The 19,647-nt window shown below is 41.0% G+C and overlaps 3 protein-coding genes across 4 annotated transcripts in view; all 3 read right to left on the minus strand.

Moving 5' to 3' along the window:
* Positions 1-929, minus strand: part of LOC110969424 (zinc finger protein OZF-like) — a 76,633-nt gene extending 75,704 nt beyond the window's left edge. The window contains exon 1 of one of the 2 annotated variants that reach the window (XM_051954992.1): positions 618-929. The gene's annotated coding sequence lies outside the window, so the exon portion shown is untranslated. The remainder of the gene's footprint in view (positions 1-617) is intronic. The other variant, XM_051955003.1, reaches the window with a different exon arrangement.
* A 3,133-nt stretch (positions 930-4,062) lies between these two features.
* On the minus strand, positions 4,063-10,593 carry c1qtnf2 (C1q and TNF related 2). Its single transcript, XM_022216405.2, has 3 exons — positions 9,476-10,593; positions 8,897-9,154; positions 4,063-6,516 (listed from the first exon to the last, which is right to left on the minus strand). The coding sequence occupies exons 1-3, from the start codon at positions 9,501-9,503 to the stop codon at positions 5,876-5,878; spliced, it is 927 nt and encodes a 308-aa protein (XP_022072097.1). The 5' UTR covers positions 9,504-10,593; the 3' UTR covers positions 4,063-5,875.
* A 134-nt stretch (positions 10,594-10,727) lies between these two features.
* Positions 10,728-19,238, minus strand: slu7 (SLU7 homolog, splicing factor). Its single transcript, XM_022216403.2, has 15 exons — positions 19,081-19,238; positions 18,556-18,715; positions 16,326-16,479; positions 16,158-16,238; positions 15,855-16,019; positions 15,370-15,435; positions 15,146-15,277; positions 14,708-14,805; positions 14,548-14,615; positions 13,881-14,020; positions 13,067-13,228; positions 12,892-12,993; positions 12,690-12,767; positions 11,418-11,540; positions 10,728-11,316 (listed from the first exon to the last, which is right to left on the minus strand). Exons 2-15 carry the CDS (start codon positions 18,705-18,707, stop codon positions 11,137-11,139), a joined length of 1,701 nt encoding a protein of 566 aa, XP_022072095.1. The 5' UTR covers positions 18,708-18,715; positions 19,081-19,238; the 3' UTR covers positions 10,728-11,136.
* Positions 19,239-19,647: the final 409 nt, after the last annotated feature.

Here is a 19,647-nt window from a genome sequence, read left to right on the forward strand (position 1 = left end):
AGGTTCCCAGGTGTATTGGCATCCTTTCTGCACTTCTTTTTTTTTTCCACTCTTTATCTGAAGGATTTCAGTTTTTAGTTTAGTTTGGAGTTCTAAGATGTCTCTCTCATCTAATTTGCCTGAGAAATTATGTTTCTTTCTCCATCTTTTTTGACTTATTTTTCCTGATTCTTCCACATATCCTTCCATAAACTTCTCATCGCCTTCTAATACACTGTGTTTTTGTCCCATAGCTGCTTGTTGTTGAGTTCTCTGGCATGAGACAATGGGAGGACACTAACACATCCTTCTACTGCAGATAAGCTGCAGCGGTGTTAGTTTTTATGAGTCTAGCTCGCCCTTAATCCCCTTGTCACCAGTACGTCGTCAACAACAAGGAAAATAATAAACCAGAAATTCAGCAAGGTACTCTAGACCTTATAATGTGCTTGAATTTCCCAATCACTCTTCACATTCACACTGTGTACACCTTGCCGACGGAATCTATTTTATCATGCCATCACGGCGGAATCTATTTTGTCATGCCGGCAGAATCTATTTTATCACTTCACATTCACACCTGTGTACACCTTGCCAGCGGAATCTCTTTTATCATGCTAGTGGAATCTCTTTCTCACCCGTGGTTCTGATCGGTGTCACTTCCTGGATTGGATCATTGGATTCACACCCAGCGCCAAGGGACCGCTTTTCCTTTCACCGACCTGACCACGAATTCACGTTCCAGGATTTTCAGATCTCACTGCTTGGCGACCATCGCTGTCGACAGACTTCGGTGTCGGCTCTCCTCGACGTCGGGAAGGAATCCTCGGATCCGGCTCGAAGGACCAAGTTATATGTCAGAGAGAAGCTCCGCTGAGAGCTCCCACATAACATAAGAAGATATTCACCGAACCAGAAAGACACGGAGACTGTAACTTTTACTTGCAAGGGTAACACAGCACAGTGTAACAAGACACATTAGTGCGAGCTACAAGGACTGCTCCCATACAAGGTTTATTTTATACACGAGCAGAAATGAAGACATGGCATAAGATAAGAAATAGCTACACAAGGGGGTGTGCTAAGCTGAAAGAGTGGAAATATACTGGGATGTGGAGACTAGATGAGAGAGAGAGGGAGAGATATGTGCAGGTAGAAGTGAGTGAGTGGTATTCTATAAAAATAGTCATGTAATACTATGCACACACAGTTAATGCTCTAAGGCTCGATTATGATAAATGTATTTACAAATTCAACTCTAACACTATCTATCTATCTAGCGTGTCTGGCGTTTGTTACAAGCAAACCCCGTCAAAATTGCTTGAGAATTGAGCGATTTATGACAACTTTAATTGTATAAGCACATCATTCCTCTATGTAAGTAATGCATTGTAGGAGCGAGTGGCCCCGATCCAAGATGGCGGCGCTGCAGGTACGCCGCTCGAGTGGACAGCCGCAGTCAATGAGGCGTCTACGGCTGAATCCCAAACCGCCCCCTACACACTCCCCCTACACTACCGAGTGTCACTCCAAAAGAAGTCACACTCGCAGCTGTGGAGGGCACTTCAGTTGAAGGGGGAGGGTATAAATATGATCGTCAGGAATGGGACACCCTGTCGCCTCACCGGAAAACGGAAGACGTCATCGCCATGGTAACACAAAGACGCCTACTGTGCATGGCTTTAGTGCTGTGGCACAGGTTGCAGGCAATGATGTAGGGGGCTACATTCTGCTTCAAATAATTTGAAGTCATCCCACATGTTTTCCAATCCTATTATCTGGCATTTCAAATCCAACAAATGAATGAATAAATGAATTCTGTCAGTTGTGTTCAAATTTTAAGGTGTCAGGGGGTGCACAATTAAATCAAACGTCAGCAGAGAAGAAGATTTGTTTCTTTTGTTTTATCTTTTTTCACCACTCTTTTTGTGATGCTCTGTCAGTGTGAAAAAGGTGTGGGAGAAATAAAGGACGCATGTGGAACTTACATCGATATGTTGTTTCCTCCTCCATTTCGACGTTGCACTTCCTGAAAAAATTGTCGAGAGTGAGCATCGATGCAGACTCGCTATTTAAGGGCTGAACAGTCCACTCCCCCTCTGCACTACGCAGTTTGGGACGACCCTTAATATGGAGGACCCTCCGCGGGAACGCGCAAACAGAGGGGTAGTGTGTAGGGATAGTGTGTAGGGGGCGGTTTGGGATTCAGCCTACGTATATATGTCTATGGGCGTGCCTTCAGAGTGGCCATCTTGGATCGGGGCCACTCGCTCCTACAATGCATTACTTCCATAGAGGAATGATGTGCTTATACAATTAAAGTTGTCATAAATCGCTCAATTCTCAAGCAATTTTGACAGAGTTTGCTTGTAACAAACGCCAGACATGCTAGATAGATAGATAGATAGATAGATACTGCTATTATTACTACTGTGAATAATAATAATAATAATTATTATTATTATTACTATTAATATTACATCAATTATTCTTACTATTATTACTGCTATTATTACTATTATTTTTATCGTTATTATTATTCTTACTGTTATTATTACTATTATATCACGTGTATAAATCACGTTCTTTGGGAAAGCTTAAACATGTGAGAAAAGTAGCCAGAAATAAAGAATTGTCTACAACAAAAATAATTCCATCATAAATCAGGGCTATTATTAGATCTATCAGATGCTGTATTCTAACCCACCAATTACTGCAGTAAGTCTGTTTTTTTCTTTGTAACAGGCTGTTGCTAGGAATGCTAGATTCATAACAGATTAGTCTCAGATTAGTTATTTCACCGGTAATCAGCTGTGTAATACACAGGATGATGTAGAGAGCTGGTTAGATCATGGGTAGACGCCAGACACGGAGCTGATGGGGTTCTATTCGTCTTGTTGGCGTTTATTTCACTGTAGCTATGACAACCTGCTAACAATATATTATTCCTTACATACATCTTACATGTGAAAAGTAATCCCACGAGCTCTTGTTTCCTTACAGCGCTCATTAGAGCATACATAGGCTGAACAGAAGTCCGGCATCTTTAAATAACTATGCTGGAGTCAGAGGGAGATAGTGTGTAGCTTAAGTGTTGAGTGGCAAAACCAGCATTGTAAAAAATATCCGAGCAGCTTGTATAGTAGCTACACGTGTGACGTTTCTAAAAAATCAAACAGTTTGGCAATCGGTTCAAAATTCAGCGAATAATTCCACTTTGAGATTCAGCAGTACCTCTTGCCCCCATAGATGTCTATGCACCGCTGCCTCCACTGGCCCCGTTTCAAGATAGCGGCGCCTCTGTACTGATTTGTGAATGAATGAATACACGTTCCGGGGTTCGGCTCAAACTCCGCCTCTCAGAGCGTGTTTCCAAAGGAACCATTCAACGTGAATGATAAATACACTGGTCTGTGACGCGCTCAAGCTAGGCAAGATCAAAAACCCAGACATTTGAAGGACTTTATAAACGCCGGCCGGACAGGCCGCACAGCGTCTCAAAAGAGGACATGTCCGCCAAAAGAGGACGTATGGTCACCCTTGTCAGAGCTCCCTCCTCAACCTCGTTCTCCCCATCTGGCATCCCAAATACCCCTATCCTATCTGTCTCCCCCCTGTTTCTCCCTCTGTGCTCCTCTTTCTCCTCTCTCCCTCACTCCTGCTCCTGTCTCTCTTTCTTCTCCTCTCTCTCCTTCCCTCTCTCTCTCCCCAGCGCTGCACCGGGTGGAGCGCGGCCGCATGGCTGCATGCACTCGGTAATCAGCAGCCTCCCCGGATCCGCACAGCTGTGGCTCGTTCCTGATTACTCCACACCAACAATAAAGACCGGCTGAACCTTCCACACCCTGCCAGTTTGTCTCCAGTCATGCTGATTATCTCTGTGTGTTTTGAAAGACAACACTGTCCTCTCTTTTCTCTTCACCTAGAAGACCCAGCTGCCTGGTTTCCCTCCTGCCCTGCCAGCCGGACTGCAACCCACTCTGGTTCTCCACCTCGGCTCCCTCCTGCTTCGTGCTTCCACCCTTGCTGCCCACCTTGGACCCCTCCTGCACCGTGTCCCTGTCTGGTTCCCCACCATGGCTCCCTCCTGCTTCGTGTCTCCCATCTGGCCTCCCCTGGCCGGACCTCCGGCCCTCCCTGACCAGACTTCCCGGACTGGAAGCTTGACCCCTGACTGGACCCCCCTTGGCTGGACCGCCGGACCCCCTTGGCCGGACCTCTGAATCTCCCTAACCAGATCTCCGGGCCTTCCTGGATGGACCTCTGGGCCTCCCTGGCTGGCCTTCCCCGACCGGACACCTCTCTGTTCACCCGTCCCTAGCTCCGTCCCCCTTCCCTGATCTTGACCTCACCTCACCCTCCAAGAACCCCTCCTGACCTCCCTCGCACTCCCTCACCCCTTCCCTCAAATAAAAATGTTGAACCCTTCCTCGGCCTCGACCATGTGCTCTCTGTTTAGGTTCTTCCCTGACTGTGACAACCCTAGCCGGTGGTATCATTTTATATTGTTGTATTTATCCGCCACACCTTAAAAGCCAGTCTGTGAATATAGTGTCTGACATTAAACCGGTCCGTGGCGCAAGAAAGGTTGGGGACCGCTGTTGTATAGTATTACGCTTTGCTTGTTCCATATTCAGTGTTTAAGCAAAACTTGTTTGGGTCCAAATGAAAAGGTTCATTGTTATATTTAGAGGAAGATTTTTTTAATAAATATCAATGTTGGGCTGCGATTTCGTCCAATTTTTACATTTTGGCCCACTGTGTTTTTGAGTTTTAACACCCCTGCTTTAGACAATACCAACATTTTCCATGTTTTTTGTCATTTGACCTTTTATTGTATTTCACATGCTGTTAATTTGTTGGCAGTTCCACCAAGGACAGATTTTTCCTTTAAACTTTGTAGAAGTTTTGAGCACGGGAGTACATTTTTGAGATCATTGCTTTATGTCACTTCATCCTTTATTTTCCCACATATTAGAAGGAACTCTTGCATTTTTTTACTCAACCAAATAAATTTGAGCGTCTCAGTTTCTCGTTACTTTATAGATGTGACAAACCAAATAAAAGCCAAACTTACAAAATATGAATTAAACAGCTGAAATGACCTCCACCTCCAGGACTTTTACTTGTAATAAAATATTGCAATGCTTAAAGTGTGAGTTTAATTAAAGCAAAAAAAAGGAATAGTTCTTCCACTACTGCTGTAGATTAAGTCTGATTAATTAGCTCCATGTGTAATGTTATTGACCATTAAGTTCACAGACACAGTTGAGTACGAACTCTGCCAAGAAAAAAAAAATTAGTTTGAGATGAGGCAATGAGGTAGTATAAAACAGAGACTGAAAGTGAAAAATACACAAGATCCATACACATTAACAGAACAGCACAGGAGACGGTTTGCAGCTGTGATTGTCCTTTCTTTCCTCAGCCTCCTATTGCCTTGAATTCTACTGAATAAAGTGATGGTGAATTTAAAATGCACTGAAAACGTACAAGAATCGAGTCAAATCTGTCACCTATAGAGAGACTCTGATTAAGTAATGCGATAATGTTTGCATCAGTAAAAGTAACATCACATTAGTGCATTGATTTTAGCTCAAATTGTGTTGTGCATCACATAAGACCACCTCCTGTGACATCATTAAAAACACAAAGAAATGAAATTAAGAAAGCTGCTTTTGGGGTCAGTGTTTAAAATATTTTGTGAAAATACATTTATTCAATATTGAAGCCCTTTTGAGTGACTTTCCAGCATTTAGTTTCTGTTCTTGTGCTCCCCCTGCTGTCAGAACTTGTTAAATATCTGAAATTGCCTGAAGTCGAAGGGAGCTCTCATTTTAGTGTGAATTAAAATCAGTGAAAGAAACAAAACAAGTTTTTTTTCAGGACTGCAGCATTAACTGTCTGCCTGAGCATTTGCTTTTTTATCAGCCTCATTGAGAAAGTCCTGGTCAGCGTAGATAAGAAAGCCAGTAAAAGTGCTGTCTGTCCAGAAAGGGTCGAAGAAGAGTCCATTCTGCTCAGAGTAGAAGATCTGCAGCCAGACTTGATCTGACTGGTGCAGCTGGAGAACCGTAGAACCAGATGCCACATCATGGTTCCCTGTGTTGGCATCAAATGTCTTGATCTTGTACTGTCCATTGTGCACCAGCCCGATGGCCAGGTGCTTATTGGCCAGTGTGATATCGTAGGTGAAGTAATAGACCCCTGGGATAGCACAGACGAACTTCCCACTGCTGGTATTGTAGTGGTTCCCCTCATTCAGCAGGATCCGGCTGAAGCGGATGGGCATTCGCTCTTTAGGATAGCTCTTTGTCACAGCCACAGAGAAGGCAGATCGGGCTGTACTGCCACAGTTGCAGCCGCCAGGAGCTCCTTGCTGGCCCATGTCACCCAGCTCTCCTTTTTGTCCTCGTTTTCCAGCCACTCCTGGTGCTCCTCGCAGCCCCTTCAGCCCCCGAGGTCCAGCCTTTCCTATGAACCCTTCACGACCTTTCACACCTGGCTTTCCTGAGTTCCCGGGTCTCCCTGGATCACCTGACAGCAGACATAAAATGATGACAGGACGACAATGCCGTATGCGTCTGCTGTACACAAGTAATCAAAAACTGTAAGAGGATTATACCCCAAATTACCTTTACAGCTCACAGTGTAATACCGACATAAACTGACATAAGGGTCGACCCTGTTTCAAGTTTTATGAGCAAATGGCGACAGATAGACTAAATCCAGATAGACTAAGAGTAGACTAGAGTAATAAGCGTATAGATACAGTATCATGAAAAAATGGGTAGATTCTGTATTTTGCAGATTTTTGAAATGAAAAAATTCAATGTAAATACTGTGCAGCAAACACTTCCAAAATAAACTTTCTTTAAACCTTTTTTTAACAGTCTAACTGTTAATGCACATTTTGACATTTTTTATTTAGAAAACAAAGTCAAAAACAAAATCTGAAATTATAGCATTTGTCATTCAAGTTATTTGCAAAGGTTTGCTTATAAAACGCTCCATAACTTGCTTTAATTTGTCATCAGCACTCAGCTGATGATAACCGCAGACCCTGATAAACTGTCTGCCTCTTCAGACCCTGTGATGACACTCGACAACCACAGGCTCCTCTAAGCGACTGACTGAGGATCTGAAAATGAAGATAATTGATGCCCACGACGCACGGGAGGAGGGGTGCTATTAAAAGATATCAAAGCACTCTGAGCTTGCAGTTTTCACTGTATGAAATGTCATCAAGAAATGACTGTAAACTGTGAATGTCAAGACAAGATCTGGAAGCTCAAAAACACTGAAGGATAAAACAGCGCTTTGATGAAAAGAACACCTTGTTAACTAGCAAACACACAGGCAAATATCCTGGTTTGGTGTTGTGTGGCACAAGAAATGCTGCACAGATAGAGGGAAGAATAGATTCCACTACAAACATCATGCAGTGCGTCAGACTGAAAATGGTTTGTTTCTACAACAGGACAGTGACTCAAATCAGACCACAAACTCCATCAGAAACTACTACAAGAAATGTAAGCCGAGTGCTGCAGGAGGGGCCCTCTCTTCGCCCTGAACTAAATATCACTGAAGATATGTAGAGAGATCCTAAAAATATTCCTGAACTCATAATATAATGAAATGATCTACAGAAAAATGCCTTGACAAAGAAAGGTGAAAATTTCTCAATCAAGAGTAGAAAGATAGAAAGATGGGGCTGCACAGTGGAGTAGTGGTTAGCACTTTCACCTTGCAACGAGAAGATCCCCGGTTTGTATCCCGGCTTTCCCGGGATCTTTCTGCATGGAGTTTGCATGTTCTCCCTGTGCATGCGTGGGTTTTCTCCGGGTACTCCGGCTTCCTCCCACTGCTGAGGTTAATTGGTTACTCTAAATTGCCCGTAGGTGTGAATGTGAGAGTGATTGTTTGTCTGTATATGTAGCCCTGAGACAGACTGGCGACCTGTCCAGGGTGTCCCCTGCCTTTTCCTGAGTCAGTTGGGATAGGCTCCAGCCCCCTGTGACCCTAATGCATAGAGGATGGATGGATGAAAGAGTAGAAAGATCGCTGGAGGGCTGCACAGAAAGTCTGAAAGCTGTGATATCTGTTTAAGGGGTTACTCAATACTTTACTTTTGCAGTACAGTTTAAAAACAAACACTGATATCTGAAGTTTTTTTTTTTTTAAATATTTTTGCTGCATGACTTGTATTTACTTCTTTAACGTCTGATTTTGACATTTTATATCTAAAAACGTCATTGTGACATCATGAAGTTCTGCAAAAACACTTCCCTGGCTGTCATTATTAAATACTGTAACTCAGGAACTGAAGGGAGGATGTGGTCGAATTCAGCATTAGTGACATAAATCATAGATGAACATGTTGAAACTGGTAGGCTAATTGTGTAGATCCTCGAGACTGCTGGGTTAAAGATGTGTGTGAAACATCCACATATTAGAATTTGTAGCTTGTCTGGAGCAACATCAATACTGGAAACATTGCTTACTGTCATGGGCAGAACTCTGTGTTTGATCAGATTCAGCTTTATCAGCCACACACAACCAGTCTCACTGTTTTTGTTTCCCTAAGTTAACTTTTTAACTACAGACACTGCGAGTCTGGACAAACATGAATGTGAACTGTCACTTGGCTGATTAGTGGAGACACACAACCATAAATCTGTAATTCTAGTTTCCTCAAAATCTGAACATTTTTAATTACATTTATTTCATTTCTGATGTTGGAGAGGTAATGCTGCATAAAATTGCTGTCAAGATCCATCACAGATATCCATCCATTATCGATACACTGCATGGATGGGCTGGAGCCTATCCCAGCAAACAGGCAAAGGAAGGGTCACAGATATACAGCCTAATACAGACCCTCCATGACCCTAAATAGATCATTAAAGACAATTACCTCTGTCTCCTTTTTCTCCTTTCTCTCCATCCTTCCCATCAGGGCCATCCGTCCCTGGGGGCCCCATGGGGCCCATGGCCCCCTGTGATCCAGGGGCTCCAGGGATCCCCGCAGGCCCTGCAGGGCCCGGGAGGCTGCAGACCAGCTGGGAGGAGTGGATGGTGATATTACGACCTTTTTTGGATGAGGAATTTGTTGACTGTGAGACGACCACTGACAGCAAACAAAGCATCACACACATCTGGAGCATGATGGCCACTGTGGGGTCACAACAAGAAAAGCAACTGTTTATGACATTAAATTTGATTTGGGGACTGCATGCCAGTCATGAACAGATGATGTAATGGTCTGCTAACAAAAAAAGCTTGAATCTTTCAGAGACGGAAGTGAAAAGTGGTGGTAGAGTGCATGCAAACCATCACATGAAGAAACATGTCAGTATTTATCTAAAAGCTGTGATCGGTTTCATGCTAATTTGTCTACAATATACCGGTTAAAGAAAACGAAAGGATGCAGCTTACGGCATGTTTTACAAAGGCAGTGTATCAGCCATTTTAAAAACACAGAGAAACAACTCACCAGTTGAGGAATTATGACCTGTGGGCATTTTTCAGCTCTGTCCGAGCCCCTTTTCTGCATGAGAGCACGCAAACTTTCCTACATGATTTCCCAGTGAACGGGTGAGATAGCATTCTCCAAGAGGAGCACTGCAGAGAAATATGCAGCCCAGAGAGTCGTAGTCCGTAACATCCGCCCTATTTATGCAAGAGCTCTGCCAAAACATACTTTCACCATGATGTCATTAAATTCAGTGCAACAGAGTTGAACAGCTGAAGCAGTGACGCATCACTTGTTCACGAGCTCTCACTGTGAGAAAATATTAGTTTACAGATGTGTTGGAAAGGCAGATGAGCCGTGTACTTTTTAACACACTGCACATTTTTAATAATATTCTCTGCAGAATCAACAGAAAGGTGGCCTTGAGCACTGTATGAAATGAATTATGAATATTGCTATAAGTGCATGTTTGTCACTGATGAAGAGCCAAGAACTGAGAGCAATAAAACAGTTGCAGCTGTTAGAGGAGGCTCATGTTCAACAGTCTGCTGGTTTCATATTTAACTGCAACGATGTGAATAAGTATTTAACAACTGGTTTTTGTTGTTTTGCTGTTGTCTATTTAAAAGACACAGGAACAAAAAGATCTTACAATCCCTTCACATCTAATAATATTTAAACTGTGATAAAATGTGGTATTAAAAGCAAGTGACCTCCACAACAGACTTGAACTTTTATTTTCAGTGTGAGACAAGTACTACGTGGTTTTGGCTGATAAAATACTTGATTTAAACACTCACAAATGTTTTGCTTATCGTCACTTGACTCTGATGTTTGAGCTTCACTAGATAGAGTTTGACACTGAGTGATGTTTTCACATTTATCTGCTGGGGAAGTAAAACTTTCTCAGTGCCTATGTCTAAATTTAAATCTTACAAAATGTATGAGATGATTATGTGGCACCAGAACTTGCTTGGAACACAATCATAGTCCAATATACAGCTCACACTAGTGTTCTGCCCATCAGGTAGATGTTTTAAATATGTTTGCATATTTGCACAGGCAATTCAATGTTAGATGAGTAGATAAAACTCCTACGTCAACTGACCTTTTTCTTATTTTTTGGAAAAAGCACAAACATAATTCTAACAAATAAACCTGTGAAAAATTGGACTTTTTACAGACTTAGTGATGTTAAGCAATGTGCATTATTGAAAAACAAAAGCATAGTTGTAAGACAAGGCCTTTTTACACAACACAATGAATTCAAACATGGTTTTAATAAAAATATTTAATAATCTAACAAAAAGTAGTTGTGCTCCTCAAATTACTGCACAGCCTGCCGGCATCTTCTTATTTGACTGAAATGTGTGTAAAATGGACACCAGAGAAAATGTTCAGTATTTTAACCCTTTGGAATTGAGTATAAACAAACAAAAGCACACTTCCTTTGTTTCCTATAGTCTGTTGACCTGCAGTTTTACATATACAAAGCGAGCATAATGAACTTACTAAATACTCCGTGCTGCTTTTCTGGTATTTATAACCAAAGAGCAGCACTGCTCTAAGTTTAGCAGATTGAATTTGAGTTTTATGAATCTGAGAAGTTATTTTATACCGAGCTGCTGCTCTGGAAGAGTTCGTGGGGGGGATTAGGGGAGTCAGGAGAGAGAAAGAAGAGTTCACTGTCCCAGGAAGGAAGCCATAGGATCATCTGGCCGGCTGCGCTTCATGCGGAAGGCCTCCATCTCCTCCTCTGTAGGCGCCTTTACTTCCTGCAGACTGTTGTAAGGCCTCTTCCTCTCTTCCAGCTGCATTATTGCTTCTACGTGCTTCACCCGCCTGTCCTCTGCTTCCAGAGCCTGCACAGGAAGAAACGGGTGGGAGGTCAATAACAGAGAAACTGAGCAAACTGCAGACAACTGCTCCACGTTGAGGCATTTAAAAACGCCAAAATGTTCACCTTCTTCAGCTTCTCCTTCTTCTTCTCTTCATCTTCTGAGTCACTGCTATCAGAGCCGCGTTTCTTGTGTTTTCTGTTCTTCTTTTTCTTCTTCTTCTTTTCTTTCATCTTATCTTGATGCATCTAGCGATTACAGATAGTGACAAAATGAACTCACAATTAGATCTACATTTCTTACTAACAATACACTGCAAAAACTCAAAGTCTTAGCAAGTCTGTTTGTCTTATTTTTAATCAAAATGCGCCATCCCACTTGATTTAAGATAAATTCACTTAACAAGTGACATTTCAGCAATATAGAAGGACTTGTTTAAAGACAGTGCATCTTAAATATCTTGTTCAGTCAAACAATCTTGAAATTATCTTGTTTTGAGTTGAATTCTACAAGAAAACTCAAAATAAGTTTAACCCTGGTGTCGTCCCGCGGGTCATACTGACCCACTTTTAAGTTTGAAAATGCAGGGAAAAAATATTTTCACAGTGAAACTTCTGATGTCCACATTCTCAACATTTCTGGAAAAAAAGAAATGTTAAAAATGTTTCTTAGGAACATTCACAACAAAATCAACAAAACCAAAATCAACGATTTTTTTGTGAACGTTCTAAAGAAAATATTAGAAGTTTTACTGATATATATGGAATCATTTTAGATATTTGTAGGATTTTTTTTGAAGATTTTTACTCCTTTTTTGAAAATATTTACAAGAATTTTCTTGTCAAACTTGGGGGATTTTTTTAAAATAAAACTTTAAGGGAAACTTTTAAGGAATTATTGGAGTTTTCTTCCTGAAGGTTTTGCAAATTTTCAGAAATTTGGGAATTTTTTTGCTGATTTTTTAGGATTTTTTTCAGACAAGGAAACAATATTTTTTGGTGCCCGTAAATGAAGACAACAGGAGGGTTAATACATCTCAAATTAGGAGGTTACATGAAAGCAAAAATCTATTTTTAAATGAAAAACTGCTTTTAAAGCATTTCTATTTTAAGACACCTAAGCTTGACAATCCTGGTAAAACATAGCTTAAAGTAAGTTTTCCCAGCTAATTTTAAGATCTCAATATTTTAAATATCATATCTTATTTCAAGAAATCTTACCAAGACATTTTTCCATTTGTTCTATTGGCAGATTTTTTTCACTTATTTCAAGGTACAAGTTCCTTGAAATAAGTTTTTTTTCTTGTTCTTAGAGGGGCATTTTCCCAGTGTAGATGAACTCCCATATGTTCATTATCACTAACTTCTGCATTGTTAAATCTATCCAGTGTCACTCACTTCCAGCAGAGACTTGGGCTGTTCTTCCTCCTGCGGCTCAGTTAGTCCCTCTTCAAAGGGAACACAGTCTGTATTGTTCTGGGGGACATTGAAGATAAAAATGTTTTGTTTTAATCTGCAAGTTACAAAGCTGACATTCCAAAAACTGATACCCTGTGTGCAAGAAACAGAACCTGTAAACAGTGCCAGTGCATGTACTCACCACTCCAATTCCAGCCTCTCCTGTGCAGTAACTCTGTTTGACCATGGAGTGACAACACTTGTACCCCCAGAAACCGTCTTTCCAGTAGGAGCCCCAAATACACTAAAAACAAGAAACGTCTCAAATCCACTGTGAATAAAGACATTAATGTGAGTTACTCCTCTGCTGCTCTTACAGTGTGATTGTTGATTAGGACATCCTCTTCGTACTTGGACCGGGCAACAGCTTTTTCAAGTCCTTTCAGTACAGCGCCGTGACGGGAGTACTCCACATAGTCCTCTGTTTGGGCCAACAGTAACTCCCTCGGCGGTGCATCCAAGTGCTCTTGACCTCCATACTGACAGTGACACACAAAAGCAGGAATACCGTCAGTAAAGTCAGCACTCGGTATAAACACTGGAGGATACACACCGCAGGTTTGGCTTTTCTAGGCTGAAGATGAAGTCGTAACAGAAACATGGTGACATCGTTATTCTGAAATAGTTCTTCTACGCTAACTTAGAGCTTTGACAACTATAGAGCACAGGTCAATATTCGGAAGATTTATGATCCAACAATATGTGACTGTTGCTGATCAACAAGAGTAAACAGTAGGAGCCTTATCCTGTTGCTAAAACACACTGCCTGTACAAAAAAGTCACACGCTCCAATATTTAGTTGGAGCGCCTTTTGCTCTGAGAAGGACATACATTCACTGTGGCATCGTGTCAATAAGCTTCTGCAGTGTCACAGCATTTATTTCTGTACAGAGATGCATTCATTTTCTACCAAGATCTTATAGTGATGATGTGAGAGTCAGATCGCTGTGCAAAGTCTTGTCCAGCACATCCCAAAGATTCTGAATGGGGCTGAGGTCTGGAGAAGTACATACATATTTCCACTTTGACAAAACTATCTGGGTTTCTTCATTTCTCCAGGCTTACCATTTTCCAGAGGTGATTTTGGTTTTGTTTGTTTGTTTTAAACAGTCATATGAGCCAAGTGCATACCTTCTCTAAGATGCTCTCCCTCTGTTTTTCTTTAAAGTCTTCCTTCTTGACCTTGAAAGACTTGTGGAGCAGCTCCAGCTTGGTGGGGTCGGCCTGCAGATGCACCTCAGAGCCTCTCTCATAAGCCTCCCAGGCAAACACTGTCACAAGGCAATGAAAATTACTGCAGGGGACAGTGCACAGATATGCAGCATTCCTGTTAGAGTGAATCTAATTTTCTGGTCCTATCAATCTGCTTTTACCGTCTCATATCTACCACGCTATATCACAAAAGTAGACAAGTTAAAGCTTGAATTCGGTAATGTTCACAAATTTTAACAAGGAGGAAACTGTCAGGCAGCCAAACTCAGTTACTGTTTTAAAATATGACAGGATACAGTTTAAACAACAAAGGTTGTAACTGCTGTTGTAAGCAGGCTTTAATTTATTTAAGAGATCGCTGTAGCTTTCAGATAAATGTAGCCGATGAGCCACAACATTCAACAGCGTAAACACAAGAGGTTCAATATTTTAACAGCATCAACAGGCTTATAAGCTCAGTCAACATTAGACCAATGACCATTACATTAGCAATAACACACGCATATTTATCAGCAAAATGCAATCTCCAAAACTGAAAGCGGAGGCAGCGAGGTGCTCCAGAGAGGAGAGCGTGTTAGTGACTTACACTGTGTTTGAGCCATGGTGATCGTGTCCCCAGAGTAGCGAGCAAAGTTGTCTCCAGCGTACCCAACTCTGCAAGACACAACGGATCAAAAATGACTGCAGTGTAAGTCCGTGTAAGAAACGTAGTAGAGTAGTGAAGAAGTACAGTAACAGCAGCATACTCGTCAGGGTTCATGCCAGTGTTGGAGTAAGGGTTCTCCCTCATAGCTCGAGTCTTGGGATCATAGTACGCTGAATTTGGATCCAGATTCCTCAAGTACTGTGAGAAACAGATAAAAGACCAGATTATTGAGCATCTAACTTCAAAACAGTTCTCACCTCACACTAAAAGCAACAACTTCTTTAGCAGTGGGCGTTAGAGGAAACTAAATGTCACCTCTGTGTTCATTTTATTCAGCAAACATCACCAGAGGTCTACAATTCTACAATTTCATTTAGCAGACGCTTTTGTCCAAAGCGACGTACAACACAAGCAAGAATTCAGACATAAGGAAAAACCTGCAGTAAGTGCAAAAAGTGCTTCAAGTACGATTGGTCAAAGGTGTTGCCAGGTAGAAAAAGTGAATAATCTGTCCATTATTAGTTCCTGTGCCTCTTACTTTAGCCGTGTCTTCTCTGATACGCAGATTTCTGACGGTGATTCGTCTCTTGGAGTCAAAGTTCTGACCAGGCATGTCGATGTCATCTGCATATTTGTCTTCATCCTCATCCTCACTGTCGTGTTCCCGCTCCTGCAAACACAGAAATACATTTTGGTGTGACGTTTGCCTCTAAAATTAGACAGTAATGCAATCCATGAGTATCATTTCGATATTACACTTACAGTCTGGTCCAGTTTTCCTGAGGCCAGCTCATCCTGGAGTTTTTGTGCCTTCAGAGTCCTTTTGGCCTGAGAAATAAAACATAAGAAATCGGTCATGTTGCACGCTGAAAGTCGATAACGCAGACAAAACACAATGTTTTAACATTGATGTTGCTGTTACACAGCAAGACAGTAAAGGGAACACATCCCAGCACCTACGGCTCAGAAAATGAGCTCCTGCAGTAAGCTCTAGTAGTCTGTACAGTCTTCAAGGGTGTAAAATAAATCAGCATCCGTTGAGTCTTTTAAATAATATTGTAATTTGTTTAAGTATTCCAGATCAACATTTGATTGGTAGATTGATTAAGTTTGTCAATAATCTAGTAGTGTTTATTCAGATTATTTGAAGCGTCATGCAAGAATGAGCTTTCAAAGTGACAGAGTTGTCCACAAAAATTAGTTTTGTTTTTCTTTCAAATAAGAATATTTTTCACTGCACTGCTTACCAGATCTACTTTGGCGTACTCCTCAACAATGCGCTGGTGTTCCTCGGGGTCGTACCCATTCCACCGATCACGTTTCCCATCGTAGTCCAACGACAGCTGGACCTGAGCATGCTCGTCTGGAGCTATGCCTGTTCCTGTGAACTTCGCTCCAACTTTTCGGGGTCTCTGATGTGACGAAGGTGAGGTGTTAACATTATTTACAACATATATAGCATTGCTTTAATGTACAGTGGATAGTATTAGGAAAAGAGTGAACATGAATGTCCTCCAGCAGGTGACTGCAGACTGTTTTATCTGTTTTACCTCCAAGCAGTCCTTCTTCTTGTGTGTCATGGCACCGCAGTTTTCACAGGCGCCCTTGCGGAATTTAGTGGGAACGGCATTCTGTGTGAAGACACAAAATAAAGATTTTAAATTTTATGTTGATTTTTTTCTTGACCAAACAAACCTTACTAGTTGCTTCATCCTTGCCTCTTGCACGCCTCTCTTGTACCATTCTCCAATGGCTGAGTACTGCTTTTCACTTTCAGTCTGTGGTCTCTGATGCTTTAGCGTGGGCCTTTTTGAAGGGTCAATGTACCACGGCACTGATGAAATATACTGTGGGATGTGAGGGTTTATGTCTCTGGAGAAAAGAAAAAGACAATGGTTTACAATGAATGGAATAGCTGCTGTCTCTCTGTGAAAATGACAAACAGTTCTACAGTTAAACTTATTTCTTCTGTTCTCAATCATAGTACATTTAAACTGATCAATTATTTATAATACTGTTGCTTCAACTAAACATTTTATCATGATAACCCGGAGCGTTAGAAATAAAGGAGACTTTTGTGTTTCAGTTCATTTCCAAATAGCAAACATGTGAGCGGTATCAGAATTATAACTCTCAAATAAGTGATGTTTTCCAGATCTCATAATGTTGTACTGTTCTTTTAACGATTTAATTAAACCTGTGGTTTTCTTACTTGATCAAACAGCAGCTGGGAGAGCAGACTGTTCTGGATTCAGACCAGGATATGTATGATTAATATATTTGACTGTGATTTCATAGGTTTGTGTCTCCATCAAAAAAAGCTTTTTATTCATCTGTGAACCACTAACTGGAGACTCACTGGTTTGTGATGACCCACTGAACCATTTAGCAACGTCTCTGATCACCAAAGGCAATGTAAATACTGTATTATCAGACTTCTCATCTTTCTCTTGAATACATCACTTTAAGAAACCACACGAGGCTCTGGTTGACATATTTTCTCTCTGTGATAAAGAAAGCTATTATCTGCTCCCTACTGAATAATAAATGGGTCATGAGGTATCTGAAAAACATCATGAATAGTACGAACACTAAAGATTATATTATGACAGAACAGCACATGTTTTGGAATAAATATGATTAGTTGCTGGAAAATTCTAATGAAAGTTGCTGGAAACCTCCTGTAAAATTCCTGAAAATCTCCCACAAAAAGTCTGGAAAACTCCCATCAAATTTCCTGAAAATGCCCATAAAATTGTGGGGAAATTGCAGTAAAATTTTCATAAAATTGCCAGACATTTCTGAAAAATAGACAGAAAATTTCCATAAAATTGCAAGAAAATTCACATAAAGTCATGGAAAATATCCAGAAAATTGCTGGAACATACATAAAAACTTCCAGAAAATTATCCAAAAATTGCAATAGCATTTATGGGAAATTCATGAACAATTCCGATAAAATTTCTGATAAATTGCAGGACAATTGCAATAAATTTCGGCAAAATTTCCATAAAATGTCTGCAAAATTTTCAGGAAAATTTCAGAAAAAATAATGGAAAAATCCGCTAAACATTGTTATAGAATTTTAAGTAAATTCCATGAAAAATACAGGAACATTTCTGGAAACAGAATTTCTTTAATCATTTACTTCACAAAAATTAAATCTAAAAATACAAAAACAAAAACATACAAATACAAATTTGCTTATTTGCAGGCTGTTAGCTGGTTAGAAAGTGGCTGTGGTCTGCGCTGACAGTCATGTGAGGAAAAATTAGCCTGAAAAGAGTGAGTAAAGTGTGCTGCTCTCAGATTTGTTCAAGACGAGTGATTTCATGTACATGAGCTGTTTTCTACGAGCTGTAAAACAGCTCAAATAAGTGTGTTGTGCCTTTTATGAGCGGAGCACATCTCTAAATGTAAACACCACAGTCGATCGTTGTATAGGGGTTAGAAGCTTCAATCATGATTGTGATTAATGACTATTTAATTTTGCAGCCCTGCCACTGAGCTAGCCATTGCTATTCAGTGCAGCTCAGAGGTTCAATATCTTCCTACCTACACTCTGATCATCAGGTGTATCTGACTTGGATTTCTATTACTCTGTCTCCTCTACCTTCAGTTTTGGTTGAGGAAGACACCACAGCTAAATAGCTTGTTCTATGCATCAGACAGGAAAAGACTGACAGAGTCATTCTCAGCTGTAGGTCACTTTGGATACAAGCTTCTGCTGAATTAAATTGTAGAATTGTAGCCATGGAGAAAAATAAAAAAATATATATAATTTCTACCACTACGGCTAACGCAAGGACTGCCTGTGCTGGTTGAGGTCTGGATCCCTGCCTATGACAGACAGACCTGTGTCTAGCTACGAAAATGCAGAATACTAAGCTGGAGCGTTTCTTTAGCTGCCTGAAAGGACACACTTTGTGCTCAGACACACACACTTACTTTCCCTCCTCGTCCACCTCAGCTGGAGCATTTCCCAGCTTCCTCTGCTCCTCCAACTCCTTCTTCTTCCTCCAGTCCTCCCTCGTCAACTTCTTGGGCTCATCCAGGCCCACGATCCCCTCCGTGCTGGCGGCGGTGGCCTGCTCCGTCATGACTGGACCTGGCACCACAAACACACCGTGTTCATGAATCATTACCACCGTGGGTAAAACACATAACAGTAAAGGCTTTGTTTTTGTAGGATTTTACAAGCACGTCGCAGTTTGTTGCGAACACAGAACCCACCAGAGACCGTTTAAGGAACGTCCGTGTTCACTGGGATGTTTATCTGAGATAAATATCTCCAGAATTATTTTTTTCTATCGTCTTACACACGGCCTATAAGCTGTAAATTCATTTCATAACAGATATAAAAATTGAGACACAAAGTATCGTCACTCTAACGTCAGCTAACCTCGCTGTTGACCAGCAAGTGACTTAACCGTAAAACTAAATATCACCTATTGACTGAGTTAACTTAGTTACCTTGATTAGACCCAACAAATAAAACTGCAGTTAATATTTCCTTCTTCGAAGCGTTAGTTTACGCTGTTTCTTGCTCCTTTAAACACTCGTCAGTTGTGTTTTGACTGAAACACGACCATCGCCATTTTACACAAACTGCAGTACGTCACTTCCGTCTTCTTCTTCGTCTTGTGGTTTAATTGGCAAGCCAGCTTAAAATGTATTATCGCCCCCTGCCGGACTGGAGGGTAGAACAACACATTGACAGAGAAAAAGAGAGAAAATACATTTTAAAATGGAAAAAAAAAGACTAAAAACAACTAAATTCTACTAATTCTCTATTAATTCTGTTTCCCTCAGGTACATAATTAAGGGAATCTATATTTCCCATGATGCATTTCAGAACAGATTCCCTGTAGTGATATGTAGCTTAGTTTTCTATAATGTTGATGTAAGTTCCTTCCTTTTCTCATCATAACCCCTACCCTAAATACTTTTTCCCTTTATCTTTTAATCACTGGTTTTCCCCCTTAGCTTTACTGAAGCAGAATTTTATTGACAACCTCAACCAACAACCTGATTTCCTTC

This window comes from Acanthochromis polyacanthus, chromosome 10 (genome assembly GCF_021347895.1).
Source record: "Acanthochromis polyacanthus isolate Apoly-LR-REF ecotype Palm Island chromosome 10, KAUST_Apoly_ChrSc, whole genome shotgun sequence".
Classification (NCBI taxonomy): domain Eukaryota; kingdom Metazoa; phylum Chordata; class Actinopteri; family Pomacentridae; genus Acanthochromis; species Acanthochromis polyacanthus.